The sequence below is a fragment of the Manis javanica genome, chromosome 10 (genome assembly GCF_040802235.1).
Source record: "Manis javanica isolate MJ-LG chromosome 10, MJ_LKY, whole genome shotgun sequence".
Lineage (NCBI taxonomy): Eukaryota > Metazoa > Chordata > Mammalia > Pholidota > Manidae > Manis > Manis javanica.
The window spans coordinates 25,251,702-25,271,896 of record NC_133165.1 but is presented as its reverse complement, the minus strand read 5'-3'; the positions used below and the strand labels follow the sequence as shown (position 1 = coordinate 25,271,896).

The 20,195-nt window shown below is 59.5% G+C and overlaps 1 protein-coding gene across 25 annotated transcripts in view; it reads left to right on the top strand.

The window, feature by feature from the left end:
- ADAP1 (ArfGAP with dual PH domains 1) overlaps positions 1-20,195 on the top strand; it is a 53,545-nt gene that overhangs the window by 20,866 nt on the left and 12,484 nt on the right. For 19 of the 25 annotated variants that reach the window (XR_005058672.2, XM_073214912.1, XM_073214916.1 and 16 more), the window contains exons 2-4: positions 5,461-5,591; positions 10,122-10,213; positions 13,839-13,921. Coding sequence is in view for 22 of the 25 variants with exons in the window: in XM_073214907.1 (XP_073071008.1) it covers positions 5,461-5,591; positions 10,122-10,213; positions 13,839-13,921 (306 nt within the window). In the remaining 3 variants the exon portion in view is untranslated. Of the gene's footprint in view, positions 1-3,776; positions 3,796-4,501; positions 4,521-5,460; positions 5,592-9,144; positions 9,352-10,121; positions 10,214-11,215; positions 11,350-12,511; positions 12,651-13,838; positions 13,922-20,195 lie in introns of those variants that run through there. The other 6 variants (XM_073214906.1, XM_073214901.1, XM_073214910.1 and 3 more) reach the window with 6 other exon arrangements.

Here is a 20,195-nt window from a genome sequence, read left to right as displayed (position 1 = left end):
ATGTCCTTTATAAGATGTATGGTTTGCAAAATTTTCTCCCAGTACAACCTGCCTTTTTGTTCCTTCAACCAGTATCTTTCAAAGACCAGATCTTTTTAAAAATTCTGGTGAAGCCATATATCTGTATTTTTTTTCTTTTCAATTGGGTCCTGCTTTCGGTATAAGCTAAAACGTCTTTGCCTAGCCCAAGGCCACAAAGAAATTTCTCTTGTTTTCTTTTGTAAGTTTTATGGTTTTAGGTTTTACATTTAGCACTATGGTGCATTTTGAGTTACTTTTTGTATATGGTGAGAAGAATGGATTGAAATCTAACTTCTAAGTTTTGCGGATGACATCAAACTGAGCACTATTTGTTGAGAGATTATCTTTCTTCACTAAATTGCTTTTACACCTTTATCAGTAATTAGCTGCTCACACAGTTGTGTGGGTCTATTCTATTCCATTTTCTATTTGCCTGTTTTTATTCCATACCATGCTGTCCTGATAACTAACTTTACAATAAATTCTAAAACCAAGTAGTGTTAGACACTACCTGTGTCCTTTTTCAAGGTCGTTTGATTGTTCTAGGTCCTCTGCACTGGCATATGAATTTTAGAATCAGCTTGTTAATTTCTATTTAAAAAATCCTGTTGGAATCCTGACTGGGATCACATTGAATCATTAATTTGGAGAGAATTTACATCTTGACAGTACTGAGTCTGCGACACAGGAAAATGGTATCCCTCACACTTATGTAGGCCTTCTTTATCTCAGCGATATTTTGTAGTTCTCAGTGTACTGTTCATTAGTGTCTTTCATCATACTTACCTCTAAGTATTTCTTATTTGCATGTTCTTTTAAGTGGCATTTTTAAATCTTTGTGGATGAATATATATATAACATAGAATTTACCACTCACTTTACCCACTTTAAATATATAGTTCAGCAGTGTTAAGAGCTGCACAGTCTACAGAATATAAATGGTGTTTTTAAATATTCGGTTTCAGACAGAAATACAGTCGCTCTTTGTATGTTTGTCTAGTATCTTGCAACCTTGTTTATTCTAGTAGTGTTGTGTAGAAGCCATTGGATTCTGCATGGACAATTGTGTTATCTTGGAATGAAAGTGGTTTTATTCCTACCTTTTCAACCTGGAAGCTTGTTTCTTTTATTGCCTGTTGCACTGACTAGAACCCCCAGTCCAGTGAATACAGTGATTAGGATGGACATTCGTGTCTTGTTCCTGATCTTAGGGGGACGCATTCAGTCCTTCTCCATTAGTTATGATGTCACCTGTAGATATTGCATAGATGCCCTATATGGAGCTAGAAAAGTTCTCTATTCCTAGTGTTCTGAAAATTTTTGTCAGGATGTTACACTTTGTCAAATGCTTTTTCTGCATCAAGACAATATGGCAAATTACATTGAGTGATTTTCAAACGTTAAGCCAGCCTTCCATTCCTGGTATAAACCCATTAGTCATGGCTTTTGTACCTTTTGTGTACTGTTGATATCCTCTGTGTGGACATGATTTTGTCTCTCTTGGGCAACCACCTGGAAGTAGAGCCACTGGGTCGGAGGAAAGACCTGTTTGATAGTGCAGGCAGCAGCCAGGCTGCTCTCCGAGGTGGGCGGAAACCGTGTACACTCCCTCCGGCAGTGCAGGGAAAGTCCCAGTTGCTCCACGTCCTGAGCTACACGTGGGGGTGTGGATGTGTACAATGTCCCATTACCAAAGCTTTTTTAAAAGGTACAAACTTTCTGCTCTTCAAGTGACAACTGTGTGTTGCACAACCCCTAACACTTAATTTAACTGGTATTTGACTTTGCTTCTTTGGTTTAAGCTTCCATTATCCCTCATTAGAAATCACTGCTTGATTGTGTCTATGTGCAGGTGTGCACGCCCTCTTACACACACACACACACCAGGCGGGCAGGCGCTTGGTCCAACTGCCTCAAATGTGCACCCATGGGTTCATGCCAGCTGCAAGACATCAGGCAAGCTTGTAAGCGCTCCTTGAACCCTCATATCTCGTTGTCAAGGTAAATTGCATCAGAAATGACCATAAGCATCACTTGCCTGTGTCACACCCATTTCCCCCCTAAAGCTTGGCAAACATTTTGTTAAAGGGTGAGATGGCACATATTTCCAGCTTAGCAGGCTACGCTTCCTCTGTCACAACCGCTCAACTGTGCCATTGTGCCACAGAGGCGACCACGGACTGGGCTTGGCTGTGTGCTAATAAAACTTTATTTACAAAACAAGGCCTGAGGGCCACAGTTTGCCAGTTGCTGCTAAAGTGGTCTGTAAACAGGTCTTCCAGGCCGGGAGATAGACGGCCTTGTCTGAGAACCTCTTACAAGGCTGGAGGATGGGTGGGCACAGGCATCCTGTGCTTGGGGAGCCAAGCAGCATACTGTCAGAACTGCAAGAGCTTGGGGGTGAAAGGGAAGCTGTTTGTACTTCTCCCAGCACAGGTGTGGGCCGTCCCAGCAAACCGAGATGCATGGTCACTGTTAACTACTGTTCATTAAGCACTCCGTGTGCCAGGCACTGCTCTACCTGCTTCACATGTAGTAATGTGTTCCTGTGCCCTCGACAGAGTTCTGTCCATTTTACAGAAGACAAACTGAGGCACACAGCAGTGAAGTAATTTGCCTCAGGACACACAGCTAGGATGGGAAATGCTGGTGGGTGTGCTCAGTCTGAAGCGGAGCCCATGTGTGTGCATGCTTGTGTGTGCCCCACGGGGTCCCCCCCTGGTGAGTGGCCTGCTGAGGGGTCAGCTCAGGCTGTGGGGTGGTGGGAGGTGGCCCAGAGCACAGCTCTTCTGAGCATGGGTGGGGAGCGGGAGCCACAGCCCCCCGTGTGGTGCTGCCCCGCCCTCTGCCTGTCCCCAGCCAGCCGTGGCATCCACGCACGGGGCAAGGGGCCATGCCATGTCCTGGGTGAGCTGTGCCATCCGCCCACCGACTTCTAATTAGACCTGCTGCTTTCGGTCTAGATGCCTCACTTCCTGCGCCCAGCCGAGGGTGGACGTGCTGCAGCAGCTGCGGGCTCCTGGGAGGTGGGCACCATGGGTGGGCTTTGCTCTGTCCCCTTGGCAGCAGCCAAGTGGTTTCTAGAGTGACACCAGACACAGGGCAATCTGTTCTGAGAATAAAGGGCTGACATAGGACACTGGAGCCTGTGCAGTGGGGCAGCCTTGTTTGTCCCCACATGCCTAGGAGAGGCTGGTGTCGGGCTCAAAGTCTCCCCCACCCCACCCCAGAGGCTCAGGGCGGGGGGATGTGGCCTTCTCCCCACCCAGGCCCCAGTGCCCACACTCTGGGGTCAGCCTCCCAGGTCAGTGTTCAGGACAGGTGGGTGGCCTGCCCCTTGGCGTCCCCCAGAGGTCACCTGGGGCCACAAACAGAGCACAGGGACACCGACTGGCAGATGCTGTGAACATGACTGGGTGGTGGGGGGACCAGCTGTGGAGGAAGGCTCTCTGAGGAGGCATCGGAGTCAGACACGGGGTGAGGATGCATGGGCCTAGGGGAGGCAGGGCCTGGGCGGTGCAGTGGGGAGGAGGGCAGAGCCGGGGTGGGGGGGCCCAGGGCCCAGGGCAGCCCTCCGGCCTGAGGACAGGGGGTGAAAAGTCGCCAGCGGGTTCAAACAGAGTCGACGTGACGTGTCTTAAAGGGGTTGCTCTGGCTTCACGGCCAGCGGACTGGGGCTCTGCAAACAAGGCAGGATGCCGGAAGTGGAGGGCTGTGCTGGTAGGTGGGCTGGCAGCCTGCCCTGGCCCTTGGCTCACAGCTCCCCTGAGCCGGGTAAGGACCCCCGGAACCAAGACTCTGAGGCCCCGTGGTCTCTGGACTGCCCCCACCCTCGCTACCCCCCATTGGGAGGCACTGATGTCTGCCGACCCCAGGGCAGGGTGGAGGCCAGGGCTGGGGTCCCTGGTGGGCACCTTACCTTCCCCACAGCCCAAGCCCACACGAGCTGGCTGCACCCCAGAAACAACCAGCCTCACTGCCCTCCCCACCCCCAGCATGCTGGCCTAGGAGGTGAGAGCCCGGGTACCCCCGCCCCCAGAATCTGCTCACAGGGCCGGGGCCAGGGGCCCTCAGGATGACATGGCTGTTTTTCTCCGGAAACTTCTCTATTCCAAGTGCCAGCTAGAAACTGTGTGTCCTCTGCCAGCGACTGTGTCCCTGGCCTCCACTTCCTCTAGTGGCCCAGGGCCGGACACGCCCCGAGGGCACCTACCAGAAGGGGAAGGGGACTGGATGCCTTAACCGCAGCTCCAGGGCTTCACCCTCCTGCCCGCCGGTGCCCTTCGTGCCTGCTGCAGGAGACCCTCCCCAACCAGCAGGGAGGGGTTCCGGTGCCCTCAGGCACTGCAAGCTGGCCCCTCTCGGCCTGGGGCCGGCGGGTCCCTGACCCAGGAACCAGAGGTGCCCGCCGCCCTGCTCAGCCCACACAGCAGGGGCAACGTGGCCTGTGGCCCTGGTGCTCAGTGTCTGAGGCAGGGCTGTCACCTCCCTGGCACTGGGTGAGTTCTCTGGAGGTCCCTGAAGGGAGGTGCAGGGCCACGTCCTCGGTAGGGCCTGGAACTGGCCTGAGCTGGGGGCATAGCCACCTCCCTGCCATCTTGTCATGGAGCAGATGTGCCCAGGGGCGCCCATGTGGCCAAGCTCCCACACCCCCGGGGGTGCGGGCTCCTGGGCCTCTCGGGCTGCAGTGCCCACAGGGTGGGGTCACACTGTGCTCTCAGGTGGGCAAGGGAGCACATTTACCAGCTTTGAGGGTGACCACAACCCAGCCTCCCAGGGGCTCCCAGGGAACCCCACTCAGGCCATCGGCACCCGGAAGTAGACCATCCTGGCCCAGGAGACTTGACTCACACATGGGCCTCATCTCAGAGACAACCAGTCCCTTCTGGACAGGCACCTCTGGGCAGGGCCCCTCCCAGCCCCCCGCCCCTGGCTCCACCTTTAGATGGGTGTGCTGAACAGGCAGTGGGGGCACACCCCACCTCCCAGTTCACCACGCACCCTCACATTGCCGCAGCTCAGTGTGGGAAACTACAAACCTATGGTGAGGCAGACACGCTTGTGCCTGGACGCTCACAGCCCCATGTAGCCTAGGCGGCTGTGGGCACTGCCCACGTTGGCTTCATCTGGGTACACACATGTGTTTCTGCTGAGCCTCTCCATGTGGACTAGACATCAAAATGTCCCCCCTGAGCAGACCCCTCCTGCCATCGCCCTGCCTCCCAGGCTCCTGTTTGTCCACTCAGGCTGTCAGGGGAGGGATCATCCCCAGGGCAGCGAGGGCGATGGGGGAGCTGCCCACCTGTGCCAGGAGGCAGGGACCCCCATTAGGGCCACAAGCCAGTGAACCCAGGCATCACTGCACCAGCCCCCACTGCACAGATGGGGACACTGAGGCCAGAAGGGGCCCTCCCTGAACATCCGGCCTTTGCCTTCCAGATCCCGAATGGGCCTCCTACACCCTGGGAGTGTTTATCTGCCTGAGCTGCTCTGGAGTCCATCGGAACATCCCCCAGGTCAGCAAGGTCAAGTCAGTCCGCCTGGACGCCTGGGAGGAGGCCCAAGTGGAGGTATTGCACAGGACAGGGGAGGAGGAGTGAGGGTGGGCGGGCAGAGACCAGGTGGTGCCACTGCCCCTCTGAGTCATGGACCCCTCGATGGTCCCTTTGTGCCTGGTGCTCCGGGCTCTTGGCCAGGCCTCCTAGTGGCCTGCACTGCTCCTGTGCAGCTGCCCCATGCTGTGCATCCCATCCAGGGCTGGCACTACACCTGCCTCCCTCTCAGGAAGCTGCAGACTGAGAGTCAGTGAGTGATGGCCAGAGGGACGGCCAAGCCCTCCAGGCGCAGCTCCTGGATGGGGCCCTTGAACCCCAATACCTGGACTACCGAATACTCAGGAACACTGCATGGAGCAGTTCCCACCCGGATGGGCCCTCTTGTTCCAAGGGTTTGACCTCTAATCCTTGTGTGGAACCATGAGTGTAAGAAATGTCAAGATGCTCACCCACCTACCCACCCACCCATCCACACATCCGCCCATCCATCCATCCACCCATCCACCCACACATCTGCCCATCCATCCATCCACCCACCCATCCACCTATCTATCCACCCACCCATCCACTCTCGCATCCATCCACCCACCCACCCATCCACCCACACATCCACCCACACATCCGCCCATCCATCCATCCACCCATCTGCCCATCCATCCATCCACTCACCCACCCACTCACCCACCCACTCATCCATCCTCCCACCCACCATCCACCCATCTGACCCATGTTCACTGAGTACTCATGGGAGGGCTGGTGAGGCGGCTGGCCCTGGAATGCCTTAGCTAGAGACAGGTGAGGAGCAGACACACAAGAGTGGTGGCTGGGCTGGGCAGCAGGGGGGGCCTTGTAGTGTAAATGAAGTTGTGAAGGGAGAGGGACAGGGCTCTGCAGGCTGCCCAGGTCCGGTGCAGGAGGGCTGAGGACTGGGGCGGAGGGGGTGGGCCCCTGGGGCTGCCCAGTGAGAGAAGATGTGGCCTGGAGGGCGGCTGCCTGGGGTGGGGGCAAGGCTGGTGGCCCATGGGCACACCCCACCGGAGACATGACCTTAGGGGCGTCGCCCTCCCTTGGGGGCTCGTGAGAACGGTGGAGCCCTGGGCCCCCCAGGGGCAGAGGGGCGCTGCTGAGCCTGCCTTCCGCTCTGTAGCTACTCAGAGGCACGGAGGGGATCTGGGCGCAGGCGCTGGACCGCCGACGGGAGTAGCGCGCCCGCCCTGACTTCGAATCCCTCCGGAGTACCTTCCCAAGCAGCTTTAGCGGGGTGCAGGCCAGCTGTGCCGCCGCTCTCCTGCTGAGGTGCTTTGTGGATGCCAGGGTGCAGCCGCTGTTGGTCAAAGCCCGCGCCCAGGCCTGGAAGGCACTCTGCTCTCTGTCCCCAGCACTTTGCCTCATATGGGCACTGACGTCTACGGGCCGCCGCGCTGCACCTCCGTGCGCCCCACTCTCCTTCCCGCGTGGGTGTCGGCGCACAGGGCGCCTGGATCGCCTCCTGGGGAGCCCCGGCACCGGCGGGCTCAGGACAGCGGCCCGTCCGCGGCCGCCTTGTGGCAGGTGCTCCCTCAGCGGACAGGGCGGCCCCTTGCGAGGACAGCTGCGGCTTACGAACGGGCCCCTGGACAGGCGCTGCGGGCGGGCCTTTCCCGCGCCACGCCAGCCTGGCAGCCTCGCCCGCGAGCAGGTTGCCAAGCAGAGGCCCTGCGGCTGGGGCGCATGGCCCGAGGCCACGTGGCTGCCGGTCTGGGCAGGTTGCGGCCCACTTGCCATGGTTCAGCCTTCCCCGCGGGCGAGGGCGCCCGTCCACACCCCTGCCGGCCTGGCTCACCTGCACCTTCCCTTGCTGCGAGGTGCAAGCTTGTGTCACTGCTGAGCTTTCATTGTTCTTGTCTCACCCCGAGTGGCGTTGGGCATCTTGTGTCATGCTTGGGGTCATTCGTGTTTCGCTTGGGGTCATTCGTGTTTCCCTCCCTGTGGCCCTCCTCTGCACCCCCCCGGGGCCCTGAGTCCCTACGCGGGGTGTCTTGCCCTCCAGATGTGTGTGGAAGGCGGCTTTTCTGGGGTGTCTCACTTCGCTCATGGTGGTTTTGGCAGTGGAAACTTGATGCAAACGTCTGGACCGCTCCTTCTGTGGCTATAGGACCCCCAGATAGGCCTGCTCTGCCAAGGATGATTCTTACTCATGAGGGCTTTATGGAGTTGTAAGGCGCACACCCCGGACTCACCTCTTCACAGCGTACAGCTGAGGAGTTTCTCATACATTCAGAGCCACGCGGCTGTCAGCACTGGGCGATTGCAGAATGTTTTCATACCGCAAATACCCCCGCACCTGTGAGCAGCCCTCCCGTTTCCCCTCAGCCCCCGCGGAGAGTGGACAGGTCAGCTTTTCCCCTGATGGATTTGCTGCCCTAGAGCATCACATCTGTGCAGTCAGACCACACGGGCCTTCTGAGCTTTTTTCCCTCACGAAGCATGATGCCAGGGCCCATCCACGTGGGGGCAGGTGTCAAAGCTTCCTTCTTAGGGCTCGTTTCCCCTTGTGGGGGGACCTGTTTTGTCCATTCACCAGCGGACGGACACTGAGGTTGTCTCCAGCTACTACGGATGGCGCGCAGGTGTTTGCGCGGACGTGTGAGTGGAGCTGCCGGTATACGGGGATGCTGAGTCTTACGTCTTCCCTCCAGGCATGCACAAGCCCCGTTGCACCTCGTGCTCAGCAGCATGTCTGTCTTTGGCTGCAGCCATCCTCCTGGGTGGAAGGTGGTGTCTTCCTGTGGCTTTGATTTGCACTCCCCTGGCGGCTTATGACACAGAGCATCTTTTCAAGTGCTTCTCAGCCATCTGCTTATCTTCTTTGGAGAAATGTCCGTGGAGATACTTCACCCGTTTTAAGAGAGGGTTGTTCTTTTTATTATTAAATGAGGAGTTTTGTTATTAAAAGAGTTCTTTACAGATCCTGGATGCAAGTCCCTTATGAGATATAGTATTTATGAAGTTTTTCTCAATCTGTGAGTTACCTTTTAACTTATTTTAAAATAATATTTTTTAAAATGTCAAAGCACAGTTTATATGAGCTCTTTGTGTAATTTTTTATTGAGGTGAAATCACATCACATAGCATCCACCATTTTAAAGTGAATACTTGAGTGTCACTTAGTGTATTCACACACGTTTCCAGTCCCCCACCCCCGTTCCTGGTCACCCCTGGGGCCACCCATCTGCTTCCTGTCAGGATCCGTCTGTTCTGGGCACTGAAATGCCTGGAACCTACACTGTGTGGCCTCTCAGCCCCAGTTTTTAGGCTCATCACACCTTCCCGCTTTCTTGTCAGTGTCCGTCAAAGCACAGAAATTTCAGATTTTGGCAAATGTTCCATTTGGTGTTTTTTCTTTTGTTGCTTCTGCTTCTGGTGTCACAGTCAAGAAACCATTTCCTAATCAAGAGTCATGACGATTTATTTGTAGATCTTCCTAAAAATAATTTTTTTATTATCGCATGATTTTTATCCACTACTTTTATTGTTCAGTTTTGGAAATCAAATGGTTAGCTTAATTGGAGTTTACTTTGTTTATTAGGATGTCGTCTCCAGCTCAGCCTTTTCTCTGGGGTTCCCAGCTTCCTGACCCTACTGATCACCCACCAATGGGCATTCCCCACACTGGTGTGAGGTGCTAATGTGTCCTCACACGTCTGTGTAATACTGGATCCGACATCCTATTGACTTTGCTCCACGGAGGCAGGCTTTCTGTTTACAATAGCATCATGACAGGTTTCAGCATCAGGTAGGAAGACTCTTCATTCTCAGAATTTGTAGGATATTCTTGCTTGTTAATTTTAAAATGAGCTCTAGGAATCATTGCTAGCTTTAAAAAATTCTACTCGTTTTGTTTGTTTTCTTGAGAATCGCAAAAAATATGTGGGCCGTCATGAGGAGAGAGCAAGTTCTCCATCTCCCTTCCCAGGTCTTTGTTCAAGGGCCCGCTGGCACCTGTCAGGAGTATGCACGCTTCTGAGGCCACCTGTGGTCCAGCCCTGTCACCCCCCACCCTGCCCCCATGCGCTGAGGCCATGCGTGGGTCAGGCCTTGCTGGCCACCCCCTGCTCCCCTCCTGGCTGACTGGAGGCATGCTCCCCCAGGGCCTTTGCTGTCTCCGTGCAGGACACCCTCACAAACTGCTCCAGAGCCCGCCCCTGCCCACCCTTCTTCCCACACTGTCTTGGCCCATCTCCCATTCCTGATGTCTGTGGTACATCTGCTATAAAGGGACACAAGCCTGTCTGGTGGGTTTGGGTCTCTAGGCCCTCCTGGTTCCTGGCAGGTGTGAGACACTCACTGGAGTCAGGTCACCACATGCACCAGCCAGGCCACATGAGACTGAGATGGGGTGTCACGAGCGTGGGCTCCCCCCGACCCTCTCCAGGCCCCTTTCTGTAGGGACGCAGGCCCCTCCAAGAGCCCAGCCTCAGCAGCTGGCCGTGTCCTGGGAACAAGAGGGGTCTGGGAGTCCCCTACCTCAGCTCTCAGGGCTCTGACCCACCCTCTCTCCTGCAGTTCATGGCCTCCCACGGGAACAACACTGCCAGAGATACATACGAGTCCAAAGTCCCCCCCTTCTACTACCGGCCCACGTTTTCTGACTGTCAGTAAGTAACAAAGGGGCTTTGTTGGGGTCACTGGTAAACAGCGCTGGCCCCTGGCATCCAGCCTTGGGCCACAGCTCCAGGCGGCTGGAGGACCCCTGGGGAGGGTGAGGGCTGCCCCCTGGCAGCTGGGCAGGTGGGCCTGGCCGAGTCCCCAGGAGCCCAGAGCCGGGGCCACACAAGGGCACAACTCCCTGCCAGCACCCACCCTGCTTGGTCTCGGCTTTGGGTGGCAGCCAGTGGCTGGAGGGAGGGGACGGGGCAGTTGGCAGCTAGTATCCCCACCACGGGGTCTCTGAGTGGGCCCCCAGGGCCGTCATGGTGCCCCCAGGTGGTTGGGATGCTGCTGAGAAGCCCCTGTTGTGTGGCTTAGGGCTTAGAGGGCAGGATGTGGGGACAGGGTGGCACCTGTCACCCACAGGGCGCCTGGCATGGGGAGGGCCAGCTTGGGAGGCCTTGCACCTCTCCTAACCTCTCTGACCCGGGTTTCCGTCTGCCCACCCGTGGGTACCACCAGGGGCCTTGCATCCCTGCGCTGGTGGTGGACCTGGGTTCCCACCCCGATGCTCTCCTGGCGCCTCCCCTTCCAGCCCCGGCTGGAGGCCCCGGCCCTGTTTGCAGGCAGGTCCTACCGCAGTGCCCTGCCTCCTCTCCTCCGAGGACCCCTTCTCTCCTCCGGCTGCTCAGGGCATGCAGAAAGGCTGATCGCTTTCCTCCTGGGGCCTATGGCTGGGGCTCCTCATGGAGGGAAGGGGGCCCAGATTCTCTTCCTGATGCCCAGCACTGGAACCTGTGGGGTTCCAGAAGGCAGGGGCATGAGCGAGGGGCCGTGGACCTGGGTTCTTGGGGAGGGGCCTTGGGGCAAGGCTGGGACCCCAGCTAGCATGGAGCAGCTGCCCGTTGGCAGAGGAAGGAGGGCACATGCCCACCCAGTGTCTCCTGATCCTCCAAGAGGGGCTCCTGGGGCCTCGTCCAGCTCACCTTCCTCTCTGGCTGTCGCTCTAGCCTCTCCCTTCACATCCCGGAATGGCGACCCCTCCAGCCCTTCTGAACCCCCGGCCTGTGCTCCCAGACCAGGATTGGCCCTCAGGGCCCCTGCTCTGCTGCCAGTGTCCACAGCCGCTCAGCTGCAGCGTGAGGTAGATGACCCTTAAATCATACCATGCAGGCCCTCTGTTGGAGGGCGCTCCTGAGGCCCCGGGGATTGAAAGACTTTCCACGAATGACACAGGTCCAGTGGGGCGGTCAGAGCAGAACTCGGGAACTCATCTCCATGACAGGTGGGCAGCTCACCTGACGGGCCCCTCCCCTGTCCTGGGCCCCCTTCCACCCACTATGGGCATGCCTGGGACTGCCCCAACCGCATGGCCCCAGCCTCTCTGGGCTCCCAGGGAACTTTGGCACCCAGCCCCGCCTGCCGGCTCGGTATGAATCAGCAGGGCCAGGCTATTTCTGAGACATGGTTTTATCCCAGGCCACAGGCTGCTCTGTGGTCTGGGTTATTTGCATGCACACCCATTTGAGACCATGTCTTTGGGGACACTCAGTAGGTCCCCGTCCCTGCAGCATGCTTTTGCGGGGCCTTCCCAGTGGCCAGGCAATCTGGGAGGGAGCAGTCCCTGACTCCTGGCAGGCCGCACCTTCTGGAAGCCTCCTCCAAAGGAAGGCTTGTAGAAGGCCACCACTGACCTCTCACACAGCAGGCCCTCAGGTCGTCCAGGCCAGGCCCAAGCAGATGCCGGGGTGTGCGGTCCAGGGAGAAGCCTCTCCCAAGGCTGGTATCAACAGGGAGAGTCAGTGATGGGACAGGGGGTGAGAGGTGACACATGAGCTCACGCAGAGAGCCCTGCAAAGGCGGAGATGGAAGTCGGGAGCAGAGGAAGGGCAGGAGGTGTGGTTTGAATCCCCTTGTAAACTCCAGGGTGCTTGAGCCAGGCACCGTGCAGGTGCCATGGTCTCCAGGGCAGCAAAGGCCCCTTGTCCTCGGTTTCCCCAGCTGCTCCCAGGTGTTGGGATGAAAGGCAGTGTGGCTGGAGTCTGGCCAGAGTGAGTTCTCTGGACGTTTGGCCCCCCGGCTCCCTCCTGCCAGACAGGCCTGTGGGGGGCTGGGATAAGGAAGGGTGTAGGCTCTGAGGGCGCAGCCACGCGGCCACTTCTGGCAGCTCCCTTCCTGTGTCACCCGCGCCCTGGGTTTCGATCCTGACACCGAGGAAAGAAAGCTGCAGGGCCTCCTCTCGGTGTGATTCTGATGGAAACCCGCCCCCCTTGGCTTCCTGTGTGCTCAGCGAACCTCCTGGGTGGCAGAGAGCCTGTGGGCGCCTGCATGTCCGCGGCCCTGCTGAGAGGGCTCCACAGTGATGAAGCCCCACAGACCCCCTGCTTACAGCTGGAGCGGAAGCCAGCCCCCCGCCCCGTCCTGAAGCTGGGAGCCGAGGTGCAGGTGTGCAGGGCGGGTCCCCGGGAATCTCCTCAGCGTTTTGTCATACGGTCGCCCCTCAGTGTGTCTGTGGCTGGACTTGCCCTCTGTAAGGGCACGGGTCAGACTGCAGGATAATATCTTATTATCTGCAACCATCTTTCCCAAATCAGGGCCAGTCTGAGGTCCTGGGGGTTAGGACTCCAAAATGTTTTTTTGGCGGGATGAAGGTACAAAATTCAACCCATAACAGCCTCAGAAATCACACAGATGAAATGATAGCTCAGGTTTGCCTCGGGCGGGGGTGGAGGGGTGTGGGACAGGCAGAGACTGAGGCCAGCACAGGAGGCCTGGGGCTTCACCCCACAAGGGTCTGTCCCCACTGCGCTCTGTGGAGAAAGGAAAGAGCTCCCTGGGCCAGCTGCTCACCGCGTGGAAGAGGATCAAGTCCCAAAGGGTCCCATCCCCTGAAGGGAAGTCCATCCTGGACCTCTGGTGGGTGCCCATAGCCCTGCTTGGAGGCTGGCCGAGTGCTGGTGGTGGCCGCTGGATGCCAGCACCTGGCATGGTGAGCCGGCACAGCCGTGTGCTCTGGCCTGGGCGGGTGTCACTGCCCCGGGCCTTGTCTCCTGGCCACGGAGACTTCTGACCTGCTGCATCACGACCGCCCTGGTGAGCTGGCGCTCCTCTCTGCTGCAGCCCCAGGGTGCCGGGACACTGCCCTGTCCCCTGAGGCCCTGGCCTGCAGGCACCCAGCCTCTGGCGATGGGTGTGTGGGAAAGGGCGCTGGCCGGTGGGACATCACTCAGTCTCGGGGGCAGGGATGTTGGCAGACCCTCAATGCGCTGGCTGGGGACTCTGCAGCAGTCCTGCCTGCAGACCTCACACCCTGTTCCATTTAAGGAGATGGGCCCCCATGAGCATCTGTGATGGGAGGCGTTCAGGCCAGAGGCTGGGGGAGCGGCTGACACACAGGGTTGTCCTTCTGGAGTGATGGGATGTTCTGGAACTGGGTGTGGGTCCTTTGGGCTGCTGCATCCAGCACACTAAGAGGGTGGCTTTCACGGTGCGTGAGATACACCTCAGTGTTCAGCAAGGGAGGTGCTGGGTGGTGACTCCTGAAATCAAAGCTGGTGACCCTCAGCCCCGCCCTCTGGAAGGTCGGGAGTCTTCCCTCCCAGCGGCTGCAGGATCGCTGTGCTCTCTCCCTAGCCTCCTGAGGGAGCAGTGGATCCGGGCCAAGTATGAGCGGCGGGAGTTCACCCACCCCGAGAAGCAAGAGCCCTACTCTGCAGGTAAGGGTGGTGGGGGTAGGGGTGGACATGGCCTCGGTGCAGCTGTCTGTGTCTCTCTGTTCCTCTCCCTCTGTGTATGTCTCTCTCTGTCTCTCTGTCTCTGTCTCCATCTCCATTTCCCTCTCCTGGACCTAGTAGACTTATTAAGGACCTGGGTGACTGGCGAATCGGTCTGACCCTGGGTCCAGTCCATGTGGCCTTCTGACATGGAGGCAGGCGAACTGTGCTGAGACCCCGCAGCAGTTCGCAGCCCAGCTGGGGCCGGGTGCTCCTTGCTGGCAGGGGAGGTGCCTCTGCTCTGGGATGGCCTGCGGACTGAGCAGTCCAGGTGAGAGGGGTGTGAACAGGAGGCACCCAGTTAGGGGCCGAGAGGGTGCACCATGCAGATGGATACAGTTGGGTGGCCAGGACCGTGGATTTCTGCTGCCAGGAGCAGACACCTTTTCTGAGCATGAAGCCATCAGCCAGGGTGTGACTCGACACGAGGTGGCCCCACCAGCTCACCCCTCCACTGGGCTGGCTCCACAGGGGCAACTGCTTCCTGTGCTCATGGGCTGTGAGCCAGGGCCTCTGGCAGCTGGCGTCCCTGGCCTCGCCCCCTCCCAAGTGCCCCTCCCTCACTGCTCCCTGTATGCCAGTGTGCAGCCAAACTCCTTGCTGTGCCTTAGGCCCTAAGGCGAGGGGCGGGGAGAGCGAGCATGTGGCTCTGCCCGTCAGACCGGTGGGGCAGGTGCACCCCAGAGCTCCTGACTCCCAGGCATGAACACCCAAGCAGTTCATGGCAGTGTGGGCTCAGAGGTGGGTGTGGGCTGGGCTGACATAATGACATCCCCTAGTTACGTCAGGACACTGCTGGTGACAGCAGAAATCAGACTCAACTAAGGCATAAGGAAGATGGAAATGGATTTCTGGCTTCAGGCACAGCTTGATCTGGGGGTTGTATGTTATCCAAACATGCCTCTGCCTCCTGGTTCTGCTTCCCTGCGTCAGCATCAGCCCTCTTGGTGGCAGCTCATCCTAGCAGGTCCAGTTTCTGTCCCCTCATTCAGGTTCTTGGAGAAGCGAGGCAGCAAGTTTCACGGACATGTCGGGAAAAGCCTGGTCTGACTGGTCAGGGCTGGGCTGGGCCAGTCACCAAGACTGGGAGATGTGACATGTGCCTGCCTGTGGAACCCGAGTGGCCCTCCCAACAGAAAGTGGGGTGTAGGGCCTAGAAGCTGAGGTACACACAGGGTGGCAAAGCTACAGGGGTCCTTCAGGCACTGGGAAGGAGGGGAGCTCTTTGCAGGCACGTTTGGACACGAGCTCCAAGCGCTCACTGGGCTGGGCCAGGCCCCCTGCCCACCTCCACCATCAGAGGCCAGAGGCAGAAAAGACCCACCACGGGTGCTCCCTTTCCAGGCCTACAGCTCCTGTTCCTCCAGAGAAATGTCCCCAGCACTTCCCCTGAGATGCCAGGCGAGGGGACAGAGGGGTGTCCTACAGGAGGGACAGGGGTCCTCACAACACGGGTTCACATGACCCAAGTGGGACTGGCCCTCTCTCGGTGCCTCTGCCAGCTCACCGGGCATGTGGCCACCTCAAGATGTTGTCCCGACCCACTGGATGTCATGGGGGTGCTAGTGGGCTGCAGCATGCCAGCCCTTCATGCACGTGGGCATCAGACCGCATGCCCACCACCCATGCAAAGGTGAGGACCCTGGGGGGCGGGGCCCTGCAAGGACGTGAGGGCTTCCCAGGCCTGAACTGGGCCTGATGACCCAGCGAGGGTGGGCCGCCAGCCTCTGGTCCCTGGGCGGTGCTTCCCCCACCTTGGCAGCCCTGGGATACATCTGCTCCCCAGAGGAGGCGGGGCGGTTTGGGGCCCTCCGGCCACCATGTGCTGTATCCACCCCTCCACCTGGTCCCAGCAGCCTCTGCAGCTCTGGCTACGAGGGCGCCCCTCAGTGGAGAAGACCCTGGCCTCAGGCCTGCCTCATGGGGCAGCAGCTGCGCCCTGGGCAGAGGCTCTGAAGGAGGCTCCCCTACTCCACCCTTTTTAAGCCCTGTCAGTGCCGCAGCCTCAGCCAGAATGTTCCTGCCTGTGCTGTCCCACTGCTTGCCAAGCCCTGAGATTTGGAGGAACAGAATCCTGGTGTGTGCAGGCCCTGGGGCCATTGGCTGGCCCTTTGCCTCCCCTGGGCCCTCACCAAGCCACCCTAGGAGCAAGGGCATTGGTCCGAGGGCCCCAGCTGCTGGGGTGCCCTGGCAGGGGTCTCAAACAGCCTGTAAACCTCAGGGCTTGTGGCAGGGGCCTCCCGCCCCCCGCCCTGAACCTAAGGGCCCACACATGCCCTTCTGGCAGGGAGGGCAGCATTCGGGGAGATGGGGCTCCACCCCTACACAGCGTCTGTCAGAGCCTCTAGACCCGAATCCTGCCCAGCACTCAGCGGGTGGAGGAGCAGCAAATCCCCAGTGCCTCCAAGCCCCTCCACCAGCCGCGGTGTGCCATCCCCAGACTTGTCTCCAGACCCGGGTCCTTCCTCCAGGGCCCCTCCCCAGGCCACACGGAAGAGCACCAGGGGATTCCCATGGACACTTCCTGCCCTGGCTCTCGGTTTGCCACAGAGCCCTTTCTCACACAGAGGGGCCCACTCACCTGCCAGCCACCATGCAGAAGTCGGGGTGTCCAGAAGGAAGGGGGAACACAGGCCTGGGAAAGGCCAGGCACCCTGTGCAGACAGGCCTGAGAAAGGGCTGCCCGTGGGCTGGGCCCTCCCAATCCCACACAGCAAGCCAGCCTGCCACTCCCCACCTCCCAGAGGACAAGCCCACCACCGGCTTGCCACTTCCGGCTGCCAGAGCTGGGCAGCGGGCACAACACAGTGGCTAGCGGGGCTGCAGGGGCTGACCCAAGCTGGCGCCCTGACCGAACTGGGGCAGGGGCTGCTCTTTGTCACAGGGTCCCTGATGAATGAGGAAGGTCATCCTCTCGCAGGTACCACGCAGACCACGTGGCAGACCACGTGGGTTCTCAATCCTGGGTGAAGGCTAGAGTGGTGGGGTTGGCATGTTTCCTGAGCGCTCCCCAGATGCTTATGGGGATGAGGAAAGGGCGGAAACATCCTGGGGGGCCACCAGCAGCCCCCTTCTCCAGGGGAAAGACCACAGCGTCACCCTGTGCATGGCCGCCTGGCCGAGGGGCATGGCCTCCGTGGGCTGCGGGCCTGCAGCAGAGCCACTGATCAGCGCTCTGGAAGGGCCTGGCCCGAAGCGGAAGGCAAGATGGAGAGACCCTGTGTGTGCGGGAGAAGTAGGCTATGCGGCGTGGTCCACACGCACCCTCAGGCTGAGGGGCGTTAGTGGCAGGGGGTGGGCCAGATGATTAATGGTGTTGTCCCAGACGTGTGCCCTGGGTTCCAAGTGTGTGGCGCCCGGGGACCCCACTGGTCACTGCTGGCACATCTGAGCACTGCCAGGTCAAGCAGGATCTGGCCCGCCCCCCCATGGCCAAGTCTCACAGGGCTTGTGGGGGATGGGGATGGGGGAAAGGCACAGGGCCCTGGGCTCCAGCGGACCCCAGACACACAGGGCCAGCCTGGCACCATCTCCTGTGCTCTGAGCTGCCGCCCTTGGCCAAGGTCACAAATGTGTGAGAGGCGCCCACACCCTGCCTGAGATAACAGGGCCACTGGACGAAGCCAGACCCCCACCCGCCCCACCCAGGCCCTGCTCCGGGCTCCGGGCTCCCTCCCCACACCGTCCCGCCCCGAGCTGGAGCCTCAATGGTGGCCTTTCACCAGGGGGACAATACCCCTTGTGTCCAGAGGGCCGGGCTGCCTAGGCCGCCCCCAGTCACCGGCAGACACAGTACTTCCTGCTGTGAGGGACTCCCCTCTCCCTGCCTCCTCCCAGCGGCCCTCCTGAGATGCTGTGCAGAGCAGCAAACCCACCCCCACCTTTGTCCTAAATGCTGTAGGGTAAGCAGAGCCCTCGCAGGGCAGGTGGGGCCAGGCGCTCCCTGGGAGATGACAGCCCACCCTCCCACCTCAGTTTCCCCACCTGTGTGTCAGGTTGGTGGTGGAAGACTTACCTGATGCCAGATGCAGTGGCACCCCAGGGTGGCTGATGGGTTGGTGAGTGAAAGTGCTGGGGGTGTGTCTGGAGGTGGCGTGTGGCCGCCTCCACCGTGGAGAGCTGAGCAGGTGCCCCACCTGCCAGCAGTTTTCCACGTGGGGCCAGCATTTGCTGCCCTTGCCCCTGGAGTCTGTGTGGGTCTCAGGGTTCAGGGCATGTGGAGTGGAAGGAGGCCCCACCTCAGCCCTGCCAGGTGCCTGGGGTGGGCTTGTGTGGCGTGCTGCAGGGCATCACAAGGGCAGACTTGGCCCTGGGGAGCACCTGCAGCCACCTCCCTCCCTGGGACAGGACTTGGCCACCGGGCGACCTTGCCGATCAGGTAGGGCCTCTGGGCCCTGGATTCTGGTGCTTGACCTGGGTAATCCAGTGCCCAGTAAGGGGCCTGCAGGCCAGAGCCCTGCCCCTGCTCCAAGCCCAGGGCCCACCCACAGCTGCTGCCGAGTGGCCGAGAGCCCACGGCCCACGTGGGGAGCACCCTGGCATCACCTGGACCTCAGACTGCCCAGTGAACCAGGCCGAGAAGCAGCCCCTCCCCCAGCCCACCCTGGGTCCTGGGTGCCAGTCAATGAGGGCAGGGGTCAGCTGCCCTGGACAGCCCACGTGCTTGCACACACATCCATGCTCACGTGTGTTCACGTGTTCACGTGCCATTTGCAGCCATGAGTCAGAGCCAAACATTTGCTGTCCTGGGCGCTGGGCACCAGGGGCTTGTAGTGGGCCAGCACAGTGTTCCTGCTCCAGCCAGGCCCTCACCCACTGCCCTCTGGCCTATCCCTGTTGACCTTGACTATTTCAGCCAGAATATCTGGGGATCTGAGGTGGGGCGTGCCAGGGCCTAACTAGTGTGGGTGATTTCTGTGGTTGGGAGAGGCTCTTTGGACAGTGCCCCTGGGTGGGGCTGAGCTCACAGGGGGACAGGAGGGAGCAGTCAGCCCCCCAGGGCTGGGCCTGTCCCAGGCTCGCAGACATGGCCTCTGACTGGCAGCCATGCCGACAGGGTGTGGCTGCTCTGCTCTGGACCCCGCATCAGCCTCTTGAGGAATAGAACCTACAGGCCCGGATGCCAAATCCCAGCCCTCTGGGGAGGCAGCTGATGGGCATGGCCCAGGCCTCAGTTTTCCTCAGTGCCTCCCTAGGCCATGGGTCTATGGCTGGAGGACACCCACTGGGCATTGCTCAGGCAGAAGCCACAGGCATGGGGCTCTTCTCCCAGCCTGGGAAGGCCACCCAGGGCCTGGGCACAGAGCACCCTGCCAGCTCTGTGCAAGGCTACACAGTCCCCGCCCCAGATAGAACAAGGAACGTGTAACTCACATGGGGATGGTGTGATCTCAGCTTAGGTACTGATGCAGGGTCCTGTCCTAAGAGCTACAACAGAGGCATTCCCCAGAGCCTCTTCCTGCCGTCTTTGGCAGGAACCAGCATGTGGGGCCTTTGACTATGGGCTTTCGCTCAGCACATCACATCACACGGGTAGGATTGGCCACTGTGGGGTCTGCGGTGCACTCCTAAGCAGAGTTCCGTTGTGCAGTGGGGTCACATTCAACTGGCAGTCAGGACAGCCACTGTGTGAAGGCACATGCCAACAGTTTGCATTTCTCTCCAAGTTCACGTGGAGAGCGTACCTCATCTTTACCAGAAATCGCTGATGGGAGGCACCCATGCTGGCTTGGCTGCTCTAGTCTGGCCATCTCGTGGGTGTGACTGTCTCGTGGGTGTGGCGTGGTGTTGCATCCCCACAATGCCAAGTCCCCTATACTGACCCCAGGCGCACACCACCGGAGTGCTTTCTGAGAGGCCATCTGGCCCCTGCCCCAGCCCCGGCCAGCCCTTGGGGAGAGAAAGGCCACTCGTGGCTCAGCCGGGCTCCCGGTGAGGACCAGGCTCCACTGCACTGTCTCACCCCTCTCATGGGCCCCGTTGCAGGCACCTCAGGCCTGGGCAAGTCTCTGGGCCCTCGAGGCTGCGGGGCTGAGGCAGGGGCTTCCCTAGCACAGCGGAGGGGCCCGTGGCCCAGAGGGCTGGGCATGGCAGGCAGGGGCCTCCCGGTACAGGGAGTGGGCTGGTCGGGGCCACAGCAGAGCTGGACTGAGAGCACAGTCAGCTGGGGTGTGGGCTCTGCACGCCACCGACCTCAGGCCGGGCGCCAGATCCGTCC